Source organism: Streptopelia decaocto (genome assembly GCF_964273445.1).
Source record: "Streptopelia decaocto genome assembly, chromosome: 10".
In the NCBI taxonomy this organism is placed as follows: Eukaryota; Metazoa; Chordata; class Aves; order Columbiformes; family Columbidae; genus Streptopelia; species Streptopelia decaocto.
Window position 1 is genome coordinate 977284 of NC_138665.1, and position 21040 is coordinate 998323.

A 21040-nucleotide genomic window follows, 5' to 3' on the forward strand; every position below is an offset into this window, starting at 1 on the left:
CGGTGATGTCTGACCAAGCTCATTTGGGACAGGTAACAACTGGCCAACAGCAACTGCAGGAGTGGCACCTCAGTTTCTCCCCCAAAGACCCAGTGAAGGGGGGCAAAGAAGAGGAAAACATGGGAGACCCTAGAGGAGGGAAGGGGCTGGAAGGAGATGATGTGGGGTGGAGATGACACAGCCTCGGGCAGCTGTGGGAAGGATGTAGCAGTGGGGAGAGCTGGCGAGGACAGTGAAAGATGGGATCACTTCAGACCTGCTCTTCAGTGGATGATTCCATCAGTGTGAGCAGGGAGTGCTCATCCTGCCCTAGAGGATGCATTGACCTGAGGTTCCCAAAAGCATCTTTTAGAGTCACATAAAGGTTCGCATGGAAGAGACCCCTGGGGCCTCCTGACCAGCCAGATCAGGACTCACTTCAAAGCTAGATCAGGGCTGTGTCCAGCTGGGGTTTCCTTGTATTTCCAAGGGTGCAGGCCTGTGATCTCCCTGGGTCCTGTCCCAGGGATGCGCCACCCTCAGGGGAAGAATTTTCTCCTTGTCAGAAGTTTCCCTGCAGCAGCTCATCCCTGCCGTGCCTCGCTGTGTCCCCAGGCACCTCTGGCTCCATCCTTTCTCCACTCACCACACGGCACTTGCAGACAGCAGTAAGAGCCTCTGGCATCTTCTGGCTGAATCCTGCTCTGCGTGGTGGTTCAGGTGGATTCAAACCACCGCTGTTGCACTCTCCGCTCTGCCCTGCTGCAGCGCGGGTGCCAGGGAGGCAGGACAGACCGGGGACACCTCTCCAGGCTCCGTGCTTCCCTTTGCCGCTCTGGGAGATGCTGGTGGAGAAGGACGAGAGTGGTGCAATGCAGTTTGCGAACACAGGCAGGGTCACTCGCAGGCAGGTATGGTGATGGAGTGGGAGAGCCCCTGAAGATGTGCAGCAAGGTGCAGGCTCGAGTACCACAGGTGCTTCAAGTGGCCTTGGGCACCCTGAAGCAGTCGCCAAGGGACGTGATGCAGGTGGGCGCCAGGTGGTCACACCACTGAAGGGGCTGCTCTCCCTGGGGACAACTCAGTGGAGGCTGTGAAGCTGTTTTGAAACCCCGAGAGAAACTCCCTGGATCACCAAGAACATACACAGAACAGTCCCCCTGGTCCTGGCTTTAGGGGAGGACCTAGAAAATCCCTGAGAAATACCAGAAACATCTATTTCCTACAGGTCTGTGGGAATGTGATATTTCAGGTCCCCAAAAAGCCTTGTAGCAGTTGTGTGGTCTACGGGGAGCTGAAGGACTGGGGTTAATGTGGGAAAAGCAGGGGCTGAGATCCTGCTCAGACCCCAGGAGGTGCGATGTGACACCATCACAGTGGGTCTGTGAGCACATATTGACCTGGAGTCCTTTTGCTATCCTTGGCTGCCTCTGCTCGTCTTCCTCTGGAGAGGAGGAGATGCCATGAGCACGTCTGTGTGACTCTCCCAGGTCTCTCCAGAAATGCAGCGTGACATCCTGAGGAGGCTATTTCAGACAGACCCCGATGTCATTGACTACCTGTTGCGCAGGAAGCTCAACACCGTGCTGTAAGTCCCCGCGAGGCGTGTGCTGCTGGAGGACACCTCGCTGCATGAGCAGCAACACTCACCCCACTGCTGGCAAGTGATGGACAAATCCCGCTGATCCTCCTGCCCGTGTTTTGTGTTCCTTCCACCACTTTTGGTCATGAACTCCCCAGCAAAACCCCCTCACTTTCTGCGCTCACACCTAACAGCTGGAACATCTCAGGTTTTCCATTCCCTGGAGATCCCTATTCTCTTTTTTTCCTCCCCAGCCTGTGCCACACTATTTTACCCAAATTCATGCTGCATCATATCTCCTCATCAGAACTCAAATCCTTGGGTCAGTTTTGGGCCACTCATGACTAGAAAAGCCTTGAGGTGCTGGAGCGAGTGGAGAGAAGGGAACGGAGCTGGTGAGGGGCTGGAGCACAAGTGTGATGGGAGCGGCTGAGGGACCTGGGGGGTTCAGCTGGAGAACAGGAGCTGAGGGGAGACCTTCTGATCTCTGAACTGCCTGAAAGGAGCTTGGAGCCAGGGGGGTCGGGCTCTGCTCCCCAGGAACAAGCGCCAGGAGCAGAGGAAACGGCCTCAAGTTGCACCAGGGGAGGGTGAGGTTGGATCTGGGGAACAATTTCTTCCCCAAAGGGCTGTGGGGCGTTGGAACAGGCTGCCCAGGGCAGTGCTGGAGTCACCATCCCTGGAGGGGTTTAGCAGACAGGTAGATGAGGTTCTCAGGGTCATGGGTTAGAGGTGGACTTGGCGGGGTTGGGTTAACAGCTGGACTTGATGATCTTAAAGGTCTTTTCTAACATAAACCGCTCTAAGATTCCACAATTCCCCTGTTGCACACACATTTCTGTGTGCATACCAGCACAGCTCGTCCTGCTGCACCCCCAGATCCCTCCACTGCTCCAGCCTCTCAGGGTCACACACTGATACTTGCTCCCTTTTCATCCCCACCACTAGCCTCCTCCAAATTTTCTTCACGCTTGGTGTTGCCTGCATTTCTGTGCCATTTCTGCCTGTGCTGGGCGTTCACGTGTCTGTACATCTTGCTTTTCCACTGCAAGATAGGTTGGTCTCACACAGGCTCACAATTTGAGGTCATGCCATTCCCTGTTATTAAAGAAGGTGGAGTAAAAGGGCTTTGTATCCCATGATCTGGGCCCACAATCACTGCACCTAACACAGGAGGTATTTTGACCCCTGGTGGTCTGGAGCAGGGTGTGCTCGGCACCCTTCAGTCTCTTTGTAGGGCTGGTGGCTCCTTCAGCAAACACGGACTGTCCTGTGCAAAATGGTTTCCTGGAGCACAGGTCGTACAAGTCTTCTCTGCTACTGTTCCTTGTCTGTCTTCACGTTCCTTTGGGGACTGTCCAAAGAGATGGCAAATCTTTGGGGTCACTTGTAGAGGCCATTTGGGCGTGGAGTGGGAAATAGAAGCAGTTTGTGTAAATAGCATCTCTCTTTTTTTCAACTTTCTCAGGAGCATGGAGAGTGAGGATTCAACAGGGGCTCCATCGCCTCTGCCTGGTCGGACCCGCACCCTGGAGAGCAGCTCTGTTTCATCAGAGTTGTACAGCAGCGTCTCATTCCTAAACCTGGACGTTGGCATCTAGTGAGCCTGGTCCATGCCCTCTGCTCTGCCTTCTGTGGACAAAACTGGGCAACATTTCCCCAGCAAAAATGAGTCCTCTATCCCACTTCGGAGGAGCGAAGAAGTGAAGGGCGTGCGAAAGTCTGCGGGAGCACCTTCACTACCAGCAGACATGCCAAATTGTTCTGGTGTAGGCAGACCCACAGCACGAGAGGCGTTTGCAGGTTGCCAGCAGAAGGACTTTCCACACGTGGGCTTGTTGCTGGATGGCAACCAAGCAACCTGTGTGCTTGTGCAGTGGCTGTGCGTGAATGTTGTGCAGGCAGCGGTGTGGAAGGGCGTGTGCCTCGCGTCTCTGTGCTGTCCCCCTGCTTGGGACGAGGTGACGTGCAGCCTGTACTCGCTCTTCAGTTATCACTCCTTGTCTCCTCTGGAGGAAGAGCCCTGGGCTAAATGGCTTCATCCCCTGGACCCTGGTCTGCCTCTGGCTACAAGACAAAACCCTGCAAGGTCTCCTTTCATGGGTGTTTATTTGTTAAGCATATTTAACTGGGTCCTGGTTCTGCAAATGTCTGGGCACCGATTCAGCATGAGGTAGATGAGCTGGACCAAGCTCAGATCCCTGACTTAGGTGTGAGAGGATTTGCAAGACTGGCTTCTAGACTGCGCCTGAACTTCCCTGACCTGCCAGGTCTCATCCTATTGCCTTTGCAAATGGTCAGGACCCAGGCGAAGAAAAAGGATTTGGCCTGCTCCCCAGGGCCTCCTCCCTGGGCTGGTTCCCCAGGTGCCATGCCGAGGTGTGGGCAAACACTCGGCACCTCGGTGCAGATCCGCGCTCCGGCAACGCTGGCATCTCGCTCAGCGAGCAGGGAGCCCACGGCACGGCTCGCGTCCCTCACCGCCAGAACAGTGCCGTGGCTTTGGCTACGACTTGTAGCATCGAGGGGATGATTAACAAACTCACGATCCTTTCTGCGCCCCAGCCTGAGTGGGAGGGGTGTTCGCCACAGCCTCGGCTGCGTCTGCCCAGCGGGTCGTTCCCACCGCACGGTACTGCACCTTCTCAGCTGCTGAGCTCTTATTTTGTAAAGGTCCTTCCTGGCGGATGGGTACTGCGGGGACGGGTGGAGAAGTAGTCCCCGGAGAACAGCATGCTGAAGAGAAAAGTGTGTGCTGAGAGATAGCTGTGAAAGCCTTCCAAGAACTGATAAGCTCCAGAGAGGAACAGTGCTGTTGGGTCTGCAGGAGCGGATAAACTTGGGACACCATGAGTCTGCTGAAGGTTTCTGAGGGTCACCAGCACACTGGAGCATCAACTGTGTAACCAACGCCATATCCAAGGAGGCTGCAGCTGCTCTGTGCAGACTACAGGATTATACCTGCTGCAAGAGCAGACCCTCTAGGCCACCTTCCTTCCTAGAAGCCTCTGGCATCTCAGCTTGATCCTCTGCTCCTCAGTCAGCACTGATCTCACTGTCCCATGTGGTTCAAGTGTCCGGTTATCTCCTGTTAGTAGTAACAGCTTGAGTTCATAAACAGTAACGAACTAATGAGGACAAGATGTTCCAGTAACTGTTGTCCATGACCTGATGGTTGATACCTCTGTGTCCCCACTGAGGAGGAGAATTGGGAAAGGGGCAGATCCTCAGGCTGGGAGGAGTTGTTACGAATGTTCACCGAGAATTTTGAATCCAGGAAAAAGCAGGTGGACAAGTGGGCACTCAAATAATTGTGCCGAGCTGAAACCTGGGCTGCAAATCAGCTTTTTTTTTGTCCTCATGGGGGAATATGAAGTGTCAGAGCCCTAGGTGTACAGAGGGTGGACGGATACGGCTCACTAGGTGATGGGCCATCCTGGGGAGAAGCTTCTTGTGTGTTGGATTCCTGGGGGATCAAAGAGGAACATACTCTAATGGAAGAGGAGAGGGAAAGGCACAGTTGTGCAGTAGTGGTGATACAAAGGCTGGAAACATGTAACATGCAAGGGGGTAACACAGAGAAGCAGGACGTCCCAGCACTGGGCACAGCTCTGAGCCCACTGCCAGTCTGAGCCTTGGCAAGACAACAGCCACAGGCATGGAGATGCCACAAACCTTCCGCATTCCTCGCCTTCAGTTCATCGTGGGAACATCACAAGCACTTTGCTGCCCAAACATTTTGGTGGCTGCAGCCATTAGTGTGCTCATAAAGGAGGAAACCAGAAGCGTCCAATCTGACATTAAGATCTTGAGTAGAGCACAAAATCAGCTCCATGCCTTGTCATGGCCATAGCTCAACCTGATGCCACAGCTTCTAGGTGTAGCTTTGACTTGGTGTTGTTACCAAGAGCAATCAATCTGGCACTGACGTCAATGTTGAGAAGTCCACGCAGCCTCTATTGTATATTTTTGGTCAAATTTTTCAGTATCAGAAAAGAAAAAACAAAGTAGAGTGAACATTTCCTCATTCCCTGTCACCTCAGAGAGTCACTCGGAGGGAGGCTGTGGTGTAGATTGATGCCACCAGCATCACTTCAGCTTCTCTCCCTTGATTCCTCTGAGCTTTAATTTGTTCTTCCACTACCTTTCTCTAAGAATTAAGTGTGCAGAAATTATAGTGTATAATATATGGACTCTATCAAATTCATGGCACTTGGAAAATAGGCACTGCAGAGCTATGCCAGATCTGAGGATGTGAGTGATATGGGGACTGCATATGCTTGGCTAACAGTTCTATACAAGACTGTTGTGTTGAACTGTCTTTATATGTTGCCTTCCACCTTGGAAGCCAAACAAGGATAGAAAGGGTGACTGAAAGGTTGGTGGTCACCGCTGGGTGTTACAACAGGCATCTGCATGAGCATCAAGCCCACAAAGGCTTCCTGACAGACACTGTTCCCACCGAGCGATGGGAAGAAGTGCAAGGTGCTGCAGAGCTGGTTTCAGAAGCACCACTACATGGGACATAGAATCATAGGCTCATTTAGGTTGGAAAAAACCCTCAAGATCATTGGGTCCAACCATTACCTAAGCCTGTCACTAAACCATGCCCTTGAGAACCTCATGTCCGTCTGTCCAACCCTCCAGGGATGGTGACTCCAGCAGCCTGGGCAGCCTGTTCCAATGCCCCACAGCCCTTTGGGGAAGAAATTGTTCCCCACATCCAACCTCAACCTCCCCTGGCGCAACTTGAGGCCGTTTCCTCTCATCCTGTCACTTGTTACTTGAGTGGAGAGACCAACACTGTCCATGCTACAACCTCCTTTCAGATAGTTGTAGAGTGCTAATAGAATCACCATCCAGCTTATAATAATAATAATAATAATAATAATAATAATAATAATAATAATAATAATAATAATAATATGAATGGGACAGGGATGCTGAAATACTAGGGAGACATTTGCTTTGCTTTCCAAGGAGAGTCCTTTTGAAGCTGACCTTCCCAATGCTGTGATGGTGGCAGAAGAGGGCACTGGGGCTCGGTGGGAAGCATTTACTGCAGAAAATGTCAACATCATGTAGCACCTTCCTAGCAACACACCGCAGGACCTGGAAACCGCGCGGTTCCGGTTGTCGCTGCCGATGGGGATGTTGCTAAAAACTCCAGCTGAGGGCAGCCCAGCTCCAGCCGCTGCTGCTTTCTGCCCAGGAGCTGCCTCCTTAGAGCAGCCCGCAGACTTTCTCTCCCTCAGAAGCACACTGGCTGTCACTGCCTGGCATACACGAGTATTTGCTTACAACTTGTTTTATTTTAGCCTCACAAAATAAAAAACCCCTTTACAAATCAGTTGCAAAGCACCATCATTCATGAAGCATCAGCATCACTCTGGACCAGCTCTGAAAAAGCTGGTTAACCTTTGTTATTCTTCAGATACGGTGATTGTCAGGCTCTTTTCCCCTCCTCCCCAAGCTGAACTTACTGTGATTTCACCTTTTGAAACAATCTGAAAGTTTCTGTCTGAAGGGAAAGTAACTACCTGAAGGGCAGTTCTAGCCAGGTGGGGATTGGTCTCTTCTCCCAGGCACCAGCAATAGGACAAGGGGGCATGGGCTTCAACTCTGCCAGGAGAAACTGAGGCTGGCGATTAGAAAGCAATTCTGTGCAGAGAGAGTGGTCAGGCATTGGAATGGCTGCCCAGGGAGGTGCTGGACTCACCAGCCCTGGGGGTTTTTAAACTGAGATTGGACATGGCACTTAGTGCCATGATCTAGTCAATGGACTGGAGTTGGACCAAGGCTTGGACTGGATGATCTCTGAGGTCTTTTCCAACCCAGTCGATTCTTGGTGTGATTCTGTGTATCTTGACGTTTCTAGACCCCCGGTGCCAGCACAGGGGTGGGTTGTTGTTGGGGGTGTTTGCTGGCTGGTTGTTTGCACCAACACCAACAAAACCATCTTGGGCCACTTGGCACTTGAGGGGTTTTTACAGCCGGAGTCAAGCTTAGAGGCCTTAAGAGCGGTACAACAGGGAGTAACTTGCAGGATCAGTTACTCAAATTCATGAGTGAGTGAGTGATTTTAGTCAATAGCAAAGAAACAAAGAAAGCAGGATCTTTATCTTATTTGTATATGTTTTTTTTAACCTATGTGTCTCCATTATACTGCTGGTCAAAGATACACACACACATAAACATATTGCATGGCATCACGTAACACTTTATCAGCTTAAGTTCCCATGGTAAACATGAAAGAACATATGTGACTCACAATAAGTTCCTCCAATCTTAAACAAAGCATCGGTTTATTTGTATTTTTGAGGCCAAAGGAACTGCCCGAGGGGTTAAATCCACAGAAGAAAGGCATCGATATAATTTGATGTGGATAATGTTTCCCCGGTCTCCTGAAGCAGTGCTGGCTACCACGGGATCAATATTTGATTTTGTTTGCCCTAGAAAGTCAGTGAGGGTTTGCCCCAGCTGAACGGAGCTGTCAGATGAAGGACAGCAAGGGTGGTGATGGGCAGCACGAGTCCACCGGGTGAGTGTTTCTTGCCTTTGGAGGGAAAGTGAGAGACGTGGAGCAGAACCAGCCCAAAGCTGGTTCTCAGGACACTGAGAGGTGACCCCAGTCTGCAGAAAGCACAAAGGAGGGGGGAGCTCCGAGGAAGGGAGGCAGGGTTGGCTGAAGGCAAGTGGAAAATTCATCCTATGGGACTTCAGATTCTGGTGGATGGACAATGATTCAGAGAAGGAAACAGGACACCTGGGAGAAAATCTGAAGATCTCCAGCCTGGCCTGGCCCATCCTCCTGCTGTGTGGAAAGGATCAGTGCCAGGGACGAGGCAGGGATGGGCTGGAGGGAGATGCCACTGGCATCTTTCTGCCCTGGGAGACCCCCCATGGCTGCTACTGTGTGGAAGAGCTTTGGCCACTGAGCTGCACAGGACAAAGGTCCCCTGTCCTCTGGCCTCAGGCCCAAGGCATCACTCAGGACCACCAAAGCATGGGGACAGGAACAACCCCTAGTTCCAGTATAAGTTGGGGAACAAAGTGTTGGAGAGCAGTGTAGGGGAAACGGACCTGGGGATCCTGGGGACAGCAGGATGACCATGAGCCAGCACTGGGCCCTTGTGGCCAGGAAGCCAATGGTACCTGGGGTGGGTTAGAAGGGGGTGGTCAGTAGGTCAGAGAGGTTCTCCTGCCCCTCTGCTCTGCCCTGGGGAGACCACACCTGGAATCTTGTGTCCAGTTGTGGCCCCTCAGTTCCAGCAGGACAGGGAACTGCTGGAGAGAGTCCAGCGCAGCCACCAAGATGCTGCAGGGAGTGGAGCATCTCCCGTGGGAGGAAAGGCTGAGGGAGCTGGGGCTCTGGAGCTGGACAAGAGGACACTGAGGGGGGACTCATTCCTGGGGATCAATATGGAAAGGGGGAGTGTCAGGAGGATGGAGCCAGGCTCTTCTGGGTGACAACCAGTGATAGGACAAGGGGCAATGGGTGCAAACTGGAACACAGGAGGTTCCACTGAAATATGAGAAGAAACTTGTTCCCAGTGAGGGTGGCAGAGCCTGGCCCAGGCTGCCCAGGGAGGTTGTGGAGTCTCCTTCTGTGCAGACATTCCAACCCGCCTGGACACCTTCCTGTGTAACCTCATCTGGGTGTTCCTGCTCCATGGGGGGATTGCACTGGATGAGCTTTCCAGGTCCCTTCAACCCCTGACACTCTGTGGTTCTGTGTGAGAGCCCCACGTGGGAGAGTGGAGACCCATGCTACACCCAGCCCCTGTGCCTCCGGGCACGGACGGGAACGCGCGGGGGTGCGGCCCGGAGGGCGGGGACCCCACGGGAGCGTCACGGTCCCGAGTGCGGGGGGCGGAGCCTCCAGGGCGCGGCGGCCCCGCCCCAGCCCCGCCCCCCCCTCGGGGCGGCCGCCGCGGTTAAAACTGCCGCGCGCGGCGGGACTCTCTGCAGCTGCTGCCCGGACCGGGACCGTCTGTCGGTGAGTGTGGCGCCTGCGCTCCCCGAGCCCGCCTCGGTCTCCCCGAGCCCGCCTCGGTCTCCCCGCTCCGCCCGGGCGCAGCTCCCGCAGGGGTTCTGCTCCTCTATCCCACCCCCGTCGCGGAGCTCCCGGGGAGCACCTTGCAGCGTGCGGGACGGAGGCTCCTGGCCTTGCCCTGCCCGGGCTCCATCGGGTCTTGTTCTGGCTTTCCCTCCGCGCGGCTGGGGCCGGGAACCCGCCGGTGGCCCCTTCGTGTCTGCGCTGGCCCGTGGGCAGCCCCAGCCCGGCACTGCCCCTCGCCTGTCTCCTCTCCACCGGCTGTGCTGATGTTTCCTGCCCTCTGAAGCTCCTCTCCGGGACTGCTCCAGCCCCGCTGCCCCGGGGATGGGCTGGCTCTGTAGGGCAGCGGCACATCCCTGGGGAGCAGCTGCCGGGCTCACCGCTGGTCACCTGGGTGTGACATAGCTCAGGGCCCCGTTCAGCCCTGCTGTACCCTCCCCTGAAGGCAGAGCGAGAAGCTGGGTCCGGGATCAAGACCTGCTTAGGACCAGCTCTTAGTGGTTGGGCCCGTGCTGAGCTGTGCGATGAGCTGGAGGGGTGGCTGAGCTGTCAGGAGCTGGATGTGCTCCGAGCTCTGGGGTGTGGGACAGTGTCAGCCCTGAGCTTGCTGCATGGCAGCCTTGGTCTGCCCATCCCCAGCCTGGTTCTGCTCACAAGCAGCTTTTGCTGGGGCTGCCTGCCCAGTGTGTGCCTCACACCACCCCCTGCGCCGTCTTCTTTCCCCCAGCCATGGCTGAGGAGCTCAGTGACCTGCTGCGGGAGTTCGATGAGGTGATGGAGGACTTTGAGAGAGGCCCTGCCTGTCAATACGAGCAGCACCTGGAAGAGCTGAAGAGAAAAGCGGCGCACAGTGTGTACGACAGCGGCATTGATGAGCTGGAGAGTGAGTCTGGGGAATGAGGGAGGATGGTGTCTGATGGGATGGAGTTGCTTTGGGAGCTCTGGGGTTTCTCCATGTTAAACCACAGAGCTTCCTGCTGGTTCCACCTCTGAGTTGCCTGCCTGACTTATCTATTGAGGGCTGGATGAGTAGCATGGGGTGATGGCCACTGGATCCTGGTCCAGAGCCTGCCAACATCTGCTGGGGCTCCTTCTGCTGGGTTTGCTGCTGCAGGGCTGCATAAGGCTTGAGATAACCAGGAGCTCAGAGGGAATCGGTTTGCTGTAATAACCACGAGGAGTCTCTGTGGCTATGCCCAGGCAACGTCTGGTGCTGTTTGGCTTGGCAGAGAAGCTCAGTTCCCTTTTCCCAAGTATTCCTTGCAGCAGGGGAAGAGTAGATGGGCTGGCCAAGAGTGAAGGTGGACCAGGGACCCTATGCCACACATGGGAATGGTCCCTGGTCCTGCAACTTTTTTATAAGGTGTGCGTGGCCATGGACCGTGACTTTGTACCTGCAGGTACCAGCACGTCCCCAGGAAGCAGTCTCAACTCCAGCAAGGAGGACCTCAACACCCCTGCCGGTGCTTACCCCTCCACAGGTGAGGCTGAAAAATGTGTCCCAAGGACTGATGCCAGGGCTTCCTTCTGCGTCCTTGGCTCTGCTCAGCAGTGATGGGCTGCCCTGGGGGTGTTGTGCCAATGGGCCCCTGCAGGGTGTGGAGGGGGGAATGGGCCCTGGGGTCCTGGCTGGATCCTGGAAGAGGTATGAAGTTGGATTGGCACGTTGAGGCTGGACTGAGCCAGAGGTCTGCTTGGGAGGGTTGCAGAGAGGGGCTCTGTTCTCACCTGGGAAGGGCAGGATTGTGCAGGGATGGGACAGCACAGGGGAGCTGAGCACCCTTCCCACCATGTATGAATCCAGCTCTGGCCTCAGCAGAGCCATTGCTGACTGACCTCATGTACATGGGAGGATGTGCCCTGCTTCTCTGCTTCCCCCATGTTGAGCCTGAAGCCCTGCTTTCTGGGTTATGGGATGCTGATGTGTGCGGTGCCTGTGGGCACTGTCCTGCCCTCCAAGCCGAGGTCTGAGATGGGGGAGTGCGGAGGTGGAATTGTTGTGTGTCCGTAGGTCAGTCAGCCCTGGGGTTTTCCTTCCTAAAGCAGCGTCCTTGGTGGAACCTCTCACTGCTCAGTTCTGTAGCTGCCAGCCCCGACCTGTGTGTGTGCACAGGGGGACCACACTGCCGTAGGGGTGGGTGCATGATGCTAGAGCTGCCTGTGCAAGCGTGGGACTCCAGAGCCAGGCAGTGCTGGGCAGCTGCTTGGAAAGGTTCAAGGCTGCTGTTCTGGTGCCTTCAGGAGCTGGGTCCAAGGGTGGCCTGTAATCCTGTAGAGATGCATTGCCCCATGGAGACGCTGTGCTCGGGGCATTTGCCTGGGTTATTCCGGAGCTGTGCAGCCATGGGTTGCACACGCAGCCCCCTGGAATCTCGCCACTGCCAGGCTGGTCCAGAAGCAGCAGTCATGGTTAAAGCAAGGGGTAGGGATCTTTCTTCTCCCAAACTAGAGCTTGGGGTGGAAGGGGGGATGGGAGAGACCTGACAGTGTGTTTCTCCCCGCTAGCTAAGCTTGGAGACACCCAGGAGCTGGAGGAGTTCATTGCGGATCTGGATAAAGTGTTGGAGGGTACGTACGCACCTCTGATCCCTGTGCTTCCCAAGCTGCATCCAGCCTGGCAGGACGCCTGGGCTGGGGCTGCTCTGCTGCCTCTGGCTTAGCAGAGCCTGGCCCAGGGGGCTTAGGACCTGGTTTTGGCATCAGGGGTAGAATCCTTCTGTCTTTTCTTCAGGGTGGGGAGGGAAGGGACGTGGAGTTCATCTGGATGTCACCCCCCCCAGCCATCTTCAAATTCTTTGAGCTGGGGCAGAAATTCCACTCCTTTAGTGTCTCCCCTATCTGGTGCCTCAGTTTCCCCCAGCTGGTGAGGCAGAGGTGGCAGCACTGTGCTGCTGGAGGGGACCGGGAATGTGAAGGCCAGATTGGCCCTTACAACGAAGGCCTGCAAAAAGGGTTGCCAAACAGTGCAACCTGCAGAGCTATTGGCATTTTAACAAAGATTAACAGGTGCTTGTGCCTCTCTGCCTAAGCATCCCTCCCACTGCTGCTCCAGGGCTTTGCTTTGCTATGGGGGAGAAGGTGAGCAGGAGGAAAAATGTTTTCCCTTGTGGCATACCCCAACTTGGAGAAAATCAGCTCTGTGGAAATAGCCTATCTGGAGAGAGGAAAGTGAAGATTCAGACTTGATAAGTACCACCTAACACATTCCTGTGGAAATGCCCCGTGGGTTGTGTTTGCACTGAATGAGACCATGGGCAGGTCTTGGAGCGAGACTTGTGCATCTGCAGAATGGGAACCGCTTCAGCGGGTCAATGCAGTGGCAGGGAGGGCGATTGCAGCCCTTGGGAGCACAGCGGGGTCGTGGTCTCCTCCTGCAGATGTTTTCTTCCTGATAAAGCCCTTGGCTGCAGGTGCCTCTGGCAAAGGTGATGTCTGGCAGCTTTACCCAGGCAGCTCAACAGTCCTGTGGGGCTGACTGGTCCCCAATAGCTTCAACGCTGGGGAAACTGAGGCAGAGGCCACACTTCCTCTCCAAAGGGGAGGAAGAGAGAACTTAATTAAAAAATTAAAGTATTTCTCCCTAGGCAGGCTGCGTAAGTCGCAGTTCTCAGTATTTGTTCCCTTCCCTTCTGAGTGTCCAAAATGAGGGGGCTGGTGGGAAGTGCTGCTTCTGCTGGCCCGGAGCCATGCTGGGGGCAGAGAAGCAGGAGAGGGACAGAGCCCCTGCAGCAGATTTCTGCACCAGCCCTGCTGCTGGTGATACCGGGGGGGTCCAGAGCATCATGCAGCCCTCCTCCCTGCAAATGTTGTCTCACCAATCTTTCCCTCCCCACCCCTTGCTTGTCTTGCAGAGATGTGAGAAGTGGTTTTGCTGGCAAGTTTGGAGGGGAAGACCCACAGCAGATGAGCCCCGTGCCTCCCTCACACATCCTCTGCTTATGTGCCCGTGCCACGCGCTGCCCGTGTGGGCGACAGCCGTCCCGTGCCGCTCTGCGCCAGGGAAGGGCAGGGACTGGTCCAGCAGCAGTGGGCTGGCCGCTGGGCCGCACTGGGGGCTGGGCCCTGCTCTGGTCACTGTACCGTCAAGGCTCTGCCAGCGTGAGATGGGACGAGCTCTCGCTTTGGGCACCGGGCTCTGCACTGCGAGGGGGATCGGCAGCTCTTGTGGCTGTGTGGGGTGGGGGGTCCTGTGCCGCTGCTGCAGCCCAGGGAGAAACCCTGGGTGATTTTTAGGCGAGATCGGTTTGCGGCGCAGCGGTGAGACCGTGGTGTCCCCTCTTGGGTCAGGACAGCCTGTACCCACAGTAGCATCTGTCGCAGGCACTGGAAACCACTGCTGACCCTTTGCTTTGCACAAGTAGCCTCAAATAAGACCCCTGTCTGCACCCCAAGTGCCTCTGCCCCTACTGCTGCTGTAAATACTGTAAAAAGGGTGTTTCACACTGTACAGATGGGATGTATTTTTATGAACAGCATTTTAAGTCTCTCTGCTTGTCTGTGTGTATTCAGTCTTTCCTCACGGGCTCCTCTCTTCTCCGCAGCTGACTGTGCTATGCACAAGCTCAAGGGCTGCCACTGGGGGGGCATCAGAGAGGTGGGGGAGAGGGGCCTCGGGGAAGGAGGTCAAGCAGCATTTGTCTGGCTGAAGTGGGGTAGGAGACCCCCTGGTCCTCCCTGCCTGTGGCAGAGCATGGAGTAGGCTGGCTGCCCTCTGAGCCCTCCCCTGGCAGCAGGGATGGATGGGCAGAGAGTTGGATGGATGGACAGACAGAGGAAGCCAGCTCTGCTGCAACATGTCCCCAGGACTTGAGCTCTACTGTTGCCTGCTGACCCCTGGGGCAACGTCCTGCCTGGCTGGGGTCTCCCTGGAGTAACCCCATGGGCTGGCAGGCAGCCCAGCTGCTCCAATGGGGCTGGATCCAGCTGACCCACTGGCAAAAGGAGGGCTGAGCCACACAGCTGGGGCCTTGCTGGGAGCTGCAGGGTGGGTAAATGACCATGGCAGCTGCTCCGACACCCCATCACACGGGCTCTGGCTCTTGGGCAGTGTAGGGGTGGGAGAGGAGGGCAGAGTCCATCCCATTCCACCTCCATCTTCCCCGAGGGATGAGCCACTGCCTGCTCCTCTTGCGGGTGGGAGAAGGCCCTGGGGACCTGTTCCCAGCGTGCTGTGGGTCCAGCCCTGCTCCTGTTGATACTCTTCTGGAAAGCCACCTTCTTCAACCTACAGATATGTTACAGAGAGTATTTCTTGCTTGGCTAAAGATCCAAGAGGTGAACAAGGCTCCCGGGTTTGCAGCTGTGAGTTTGTTCCCGGTGTGCTCAGAAAGGCTGGGGTGGGTGTTGGTGGGTGATGCTGCTCCAGAGGTCCCACTGTGTCACGGATGTGCCCTGGTGATGTCGCCTCTGGTTATTGCCACTCGCAGCGACCCCAGGAGTGAGTCCCAGGGAATGGATTTGCAGCCCTCTGCCTCGGGTGGTGTGTGGGGACTCCCTGCCTCGCTGGGTTTGTGTCCCCGCGGGTGTGTGGTTCAGTGGGGCAGACAGAAAGTGCTGTCAAATACGGGAATGGTCCAGGCGTGAGATCAGCCTGGGAGCAGCTGAGCGTGGAAGTTGTGAGGGATGCTCAGTCCTCCCCTGGGGTTCCCCTCCCCAGAAGCTGCCCCGTGAGCAGTGGGGTGACCAGGAGGGGCTCATGGTCAGGAGGAACGTGAGGCCCTGCTCGTCCCAGGGCTGGCAGGACTGCCCTGTGACATCTGCTTGGAGCAGGGACACGTGTGCCTCTGTTGCAACTGTGAGCAGGAAACAAGACAGTTTTAGCTTCTTCCCTCACTCCTTGGTTCATGAGGTGCTGATCAGGAGGATATTGGTCATCTAATCTGCCAGCCTGGGACTTAGTGCTGCTGCAGAATCTGCTGAACGTGCATTAGTCCTGCAAACTCAAGCACTGAGGCGGGAGGGCCGGAGTGTGACGAGACCTCTGAGCAGCCCCAGCAGAACCCTGTGCAGGGTGGGGGACACTTTCCATTGTCACTCTCTCCATGCTGTGTCATGTGGCCACTGATCTGCCTCCCAAAGGGAGCCCACAGCCCTGCCAAGGTGCAGTGAGATGGGGTGAGAGCAGCGCGGTGGGGCTGGGGGGCGGTGATGCTCGGGAGCTCTACCTGTGACGCTCAGAGATGTCCCCGTGATGCTCGCTGTGCTGCGGGGGCCAGAGCAGCCTGCTCTGTGCGGATACTCAGCCCACACCAAGGGTCTAGAGTACCAGGAGCTGCGGGGACTGTCCCCGCCCTGCTCACTGATGATGGCAGCGACCGCGGTGTCAGCTGAGCTGTTTTTTCCCCTCCGAGTCATTGCACGCAGGCATTTCACCCTTGCAATCTAGCTCTGACTCCTCTGTTTCTCCCACCCATGGTTTCTTTCTGTCTCTGGGTATCACAAGCATCATTCCAGCCTGTGTGGGAAGGGGATTTTTAACAGACCACCCCCGGCCCGCCCAGCAGCGTGGTCTCTGGCTGGGTTGCAGTGATGCTGGTGCTGGGCTGGGGAATCCCACACTGTTGCCTTTCCTGGGAGCTGCTCACCAGCTCGCATGAGCACCATGTCTGCAAATGTTGTTAAGCAGCTGCAGATACAAGTGTTTTCAAGCCCCAAATCTGCTGTGGCCGATACACCCCAGCAGCAAGATATCAGTCTCGATGAAACACCAGACGGGTTGTTTGTTGTGGGAGTTGCCAGGCGAGGGGTTTGGGTTTCACCCCAGGTTTTCTCCAGCCCCTTGAATCAGGCTACGTGGATGCTGCCTGCACCTGAGCTGTCCCATGTTGAGCAGGATCCTCTCCAGGGCTTGTGGTACCTCCAGCACCAGTGACACACTGTCAGCATCTGCTTGGTTGGTGCTGGAGGGCAGTGGGGCTGGCACCGGGCACAGTATCAGTGCTGTATGTGGATGACATGAGACCTAATGCCAGCGCCATCCTGTGCTGATGACAGGAGTGACAGTGATGCTCAGCCTGACCCCTGGGACAGGTTTGGACACATCACTGCAAGCAGATCCCTTTGGGCACAGGGGTTCTGGCAGGTCGTCTGCTGGGACAAGGTAGGGTTATTTTTCCTGGGGACCCCAGGTGGGGCTTGGGGACGTGCCTGGGTGACAAGGTGACACTGAGATGGGTGCTACAGCATTCACTGGCCTGTGGTGGCTGAGGCTGACCGAGGCGGTGGGTGGGGAGAGTTAGATGGTCCTGTGTGCATGTGTGGTGGAGGTGCTGCAAAAATAATCAGCACAAAGAAGCACGTCCTGCAGCTCCTCAGTTCCTCCCCTGGGCCCCTCTTGCCACAGCAGCTTGGAGGAGGCTGGAGCAGGGCGAAGGAGCTCTGGGAGCAGCAGGGCCGGGCTGGGCTTTGGTGTGGGCCTCTGCAAAGAGTCTTGAGAGAGCTTGGGACCTGCCACCCACCTGCTGGAGGCGGCGGGAGCTGAGGGTGCTGGCGGAGCTGGGGATGGCCAGACCCTGAGCAGTGCTGGAGCTGCTGGTCCAGGCTGGCTGGGCTGGAAGCCACGGTCAGCGGAGGGGAAACCCAGCCCCATGCAGGCTGGAACGGGCACGTGGTGCCTGCACGGGACACCTGCAAGGCTGGCACTGCTGCCAGCCACGTGTTCACCGCCTGCGGCTGCTGCCCGACAACCGCCTGCCTCTTTTCTTAGAAGCAAGCGCAGCGTGCGCGGGGACGGGAAGTGGCAAACCAGAGTCGAGCCAACTGCACGGGCCTCCCGCCTGCAGCTTTTCCTTCAAGCCCAGCTGCAAACCCAGCCTGCCTGGAGACCACAGCGGTTATTTACCAGCAGAGCAGGCACTGCTCCAGCAGTAGGTCCCACACGCTCTTTTTGAGGCTGCCCAGTAAGCCCCCTCCTCTGGCTGGGGGTGCTCAGCTCCAGCTGCCATGCCAGCCTGCAAAGCAGATCTCCTGGTGTCCTGGGGACCCAAACAGCCAGACTGGGGCATGGAGGTGACAGCTTTTGCAGAGGTGGCCCATAGCCACACAGGGGCTGGCTGGCAACCAGCCACCTCCCTCCCTTGCTGCACAGACACAGCCAGGAACCTCCCTGGTGGCCACCACCATAGGGGGCACCTCTGGGCAGACGTTGCCTGCACCTCCATGTCTTTGCACACCCTGCTGCTTTTCTGCTCTCTGACATCCACAGGAAGAAGGGATGGGATGCCTTTTGCTGGGTGGAGATGTTCCTCAAGACAGGACAAGGGCTTCTGTTTGTGCACGGGGGCTGATGGAGTGGGACACGGTCCCTCAGCCTACCCAGGCTGATGAAGTTGCTCCCACCTGGAGGGATCTCCCCAACCTCTGTGGGGGTAAAAAGAGTCACCAGAGTTTCCCTAAATAAATTATAGGTTAAATTGCCTTTATCACACCCTGCTGACTGTGTCAGACCTGAGAAAGCCACAGAAGTGAGTTATTCCTCCACCAAAACACCATGGCAAAGAGCTGTTGCTCTTGCTGAGCTTAAAACCCATCGGCAAGAGGGGCTTGATGTCTAACTGCAGAAAGATTTGGATCAGGACCTCAGTAGTCCCACCAAAAGTTCTCCGTCCCCATGTAACCCTGGTTCTCTGGTCCCCTCCGGACTGCCGGGCTCCACCAGCTCCAGCTGGTTCTTTCTCCTCCAGCGGCCGGGAGGACACTGGTGTGGTGCTGCCCGGGGACCACTGAGAGGAACTGCGTCCTTCTCGGGGAGGGAAGTCCCTGCCTGCCCAGACAGTCTGGCCACGGTGATGCAAGCGGCTGTAACTATTTTAGGAGATAACCCAGCCCTGGGGAAGCCATCTGCTGCTGCCTTTCTCTCCTGACAAACCCTCTCACGTGTTTTCGGGGGATCTTTCCACATTTATGGGAAAGGAGAAGTAGGAACCTTTCAGGTCCTGACTTAAAAATGTATTTTCGAGTGTGCTTTTTAGCTGGAGCTAGAGTGCTGTGTGGGGGCGGGCACAGCTCTTGTAGGTCATGTTCCCCCTCTGAAACCACAGCGCATCACTCCTTGCCCACCCAGAGCCCAGCTCGTCTCATGCTGGTCCCCAGCTCACCCCATGCCCTCAAGGGTGCGAAGTCACCCCTGGGACCCAGGGGAGCACCCACAGGTGTCCTGTCCCAGTGGGAGTGGGAGGGAGCACCAGCTCTGTGGAACCTGACGGTGGCAGCTGGTCCTCCTTCCGATGGGTGTGTGGGAAGCAGCCCCAGCCAGGCTGGAGCTCGGCTCTTCAGCCCTTCCCTGCCTCCCTGCCAGCCTGGGGGGCTGTCCTCGGCCCCCTCCTCTCCCCGGGGAGCTGCCAGCCCTGGCTGTGCCCGACCCACGTCCCGCTTGCAGGAGCTGGTGAAGCCAGTATCAGTGCAGGACCTGGGAAGGCCAAAGTCTCCATCACCTGAATCCCCGCCCAAGGACAACCCTGGTGAGGATGCAGGACAAGCACAGCTGCAGAGTCCGAGGTGTTTTCCTGGGGGGCACAGGTCCTCGATGTCCCAAACATGGACTTGCTCCCCTCTGGTGAAAGTGCAACCAGACACAGCTCTGGGGTGTGTGTCCATTTTGGGAACTGAGGGAGGATAGGTTTGGTGACCCTGCCCGCTCCCAGACATAACAAACCCAACTTTCTCTTGAAACATCGGTCCTTGCCTTTGGCCACCACAGACGGGAGACACCCCACTGCATTACTTGGGGTGGCTTTGCCTCCTTCAAGGGAGATCCACGCTTAGGCAAGAGGGGGTGAACGTAGGCTTTGACTGCTCCTCTCTGTTGAAACTACTTCCCAAAAGCAAACTTCCTTCCCAGAACCAAAAGGGGTGACGTTAGCCCAACGTCACCGTTCCCATCAGCTCTCCACTGTCCCTGCCCACAGCTTCCACCACAGAGACACGGGCTTTAGCTGCGATGCCATGGGGGGATGGGAAGCCATGGAGGGATTCAGTGGGGACATGGGAGACTTGGAGCACCCCAGGCGATGGTTGTGCTGGGGGAGTCCCCAGGGTGGAAAGTCCCCATAGAAAGGCAGGATGGAGAGAGGCTGTTGGCACAGGGCTGCGAGGAGAGTTGTGGTTCAGGCTGAACAACCTCAGATCCTGATTTAGAGTGACAGAAACATGGCAATGTGGCCCTTACGGGCAAGGCCAGAGCTCGGGGTGGGCTTGTGGAAGCTTTTAAAAGCACCTGTTTCTCTCCATTGACTACTAAGGGCACCCGAGGTAACTACATGAGTTGTACACTTAGGTGAGCTAAATTGCACCCATAGCAACCAGAAATCCCCCAAGCCATGAAGTATTTCTTTAAGGAGCAATCCTCCTTGCCAGAATCCTTCTTGGCATATTGAACTTGTCTTCAGCAAGAAAACTTCCTAAGCTTTAGAGGAAGGAGACTCAAATATTTGATATCCCAGTATCAGGGGAGAAATGTATATACACTTACCAAAGAACCTCAAAACTTAAAAATAATGAGATGAAGCATTATAAATAGAAGGAATTAGAAGACCGTTTCAGGAGTTTTTCTCTCAGGAGATTAGGTATCCTTCACGTTTAAGGGTCTTGTTGAGATAAATAAACCCTGTGATCCTAACATGGGGACTGGAAAACTATGTCCTTTTTCAGTGCTGTAACAAAATGTCATGATAAATCAGAAACATTCTAGCCTTGATACATTCAGCAACATTGTGATAAAGAAATAATCCCCATTTCCGCCCTCAGCTTTCAAAGGGTCATTGTGGGCTTGTAGCCATGGTGGGTTGTGCTACCTGTGCAGAATGGTAGGAGGATGAAGCCAGCCAAGCTGCAACGGGCAGGGGGTGTTCAGAGAGCCAGGCTGAGCATGCACCTCCATCCTGCACAGCCCCAGGGCGCCCCCAGCTCCACCAGCCCCCAGCAGAGTCTTCCCCAAGGAGCAGCGCTTCTCCTCCACCAGCTTTCAGCATGTGTTCAGGCCTGCGAGCTCCATCCCTGCTCCAACCAGTGCCTGATGAACCAGCCCAGTGAGAACCCCTTCGGTGCTCCAATTCCCCCGTGCAGCGAGCAGTGCGGTGCTGGCTCCCAGCCCTGTCCCCTGGGCTGCGGAGGGTGCTGCTGCCAACCAGAGCTGGGGTCTTGCTCCTGCTTTACGCCCTCTGCTCTGATTCCCACCAGCGGTGCCCCAAGGATGCTCCCCACCTCTGGGTGCCTTGGTGGAGACCCTGGGAAGGTTGGCAATGACCTGGCAGTCCATGGAGACAGCGTGCTGTCTTTAAGAGCTACCAGGGCAGGTAATGGGCCAGGATTGTCCTGGTGGGCCTGGAAGCTTGTGCTACAGAGCAGGGCTGGGAGGTTTCCTCAGCAGTGGTGCAACTCCCGAAAATTCCCCAAGGAGTCTCTGTGTGACCCCGTCACTGCCC

The 21040-nt window shown here is 56.1% G+C and overlaps 3 protein-coding genes across 9 annotated transcripts in view; 2 read left to right on the top strand and 1 right to left on the bottom strand.

Annotated features, from left to right (window-relative positions):
- ARHGAP36 (Rho GTPase activating protein 36) overlaps positions 1-6887 on the top strand; it is a 29608-nt gene extending 22721 nt beyond the window's left edge. For 3 of the 6 annotated variants that reach the window (XM_082062216.1, XM_082062219.1, XM_082062220.1), the window contains 2 exons: positions 1470-1567; positions 3030-6887. In XM_082062216.1, coding sequence (XP_081918342.1) covers positions 1470-1567; positions 3030-3162 — 231 coding nt within the window. In that variant the 3' untranslated portion in view covers positions 3163-6887. Of the gene's footprint in view, positions 1-469 lie in introns of all 6 variants that reach the window. The other 3 variants (XR_014185019.1, XM_082062218.1, XM_082062217.1) reach the window with 3 other exon arrangements.
- A 403-nt stretch (positions 6888-7290) lies between these two features.
- The window catches only part of LOC309444422 (uncharacterized protein), a 207908-nt gene continuing 194158 nt past the window's right edge, over positions 7291-21040 (bottom strand). For both annotated transcript variants that reach the window (XR_014185020.1, XR_014185021.1), the window contains exon 12: positions 7291-7367. The gene's annotated coding sequence lies outside the window, so the exon portion shown is untranslated. The remainder of the gene's footprint in view (positions 7368-21040) is intronic.
- Positions 9415-14106, top strand: LOC309444424 (regulator of cell cycle RGCC-like). The gene is made up of 5 exons (XM_082062223.1): positions 9415-9560; positions 10348-10503; positions 11021-11101; positions 12126-12188; positions 13472-14106. The coding sequence occupies exons 2-5, from the start codon at positions 10350-10352 to the stop codon at positions 13477-13479; spliced, it is 306 nt and encodes a 101-aa protein (XP_081918349.1). The 5' UTR covers positions 9415-9560; positions 10348-10349; the 3' UTR covers positions 13480-14106.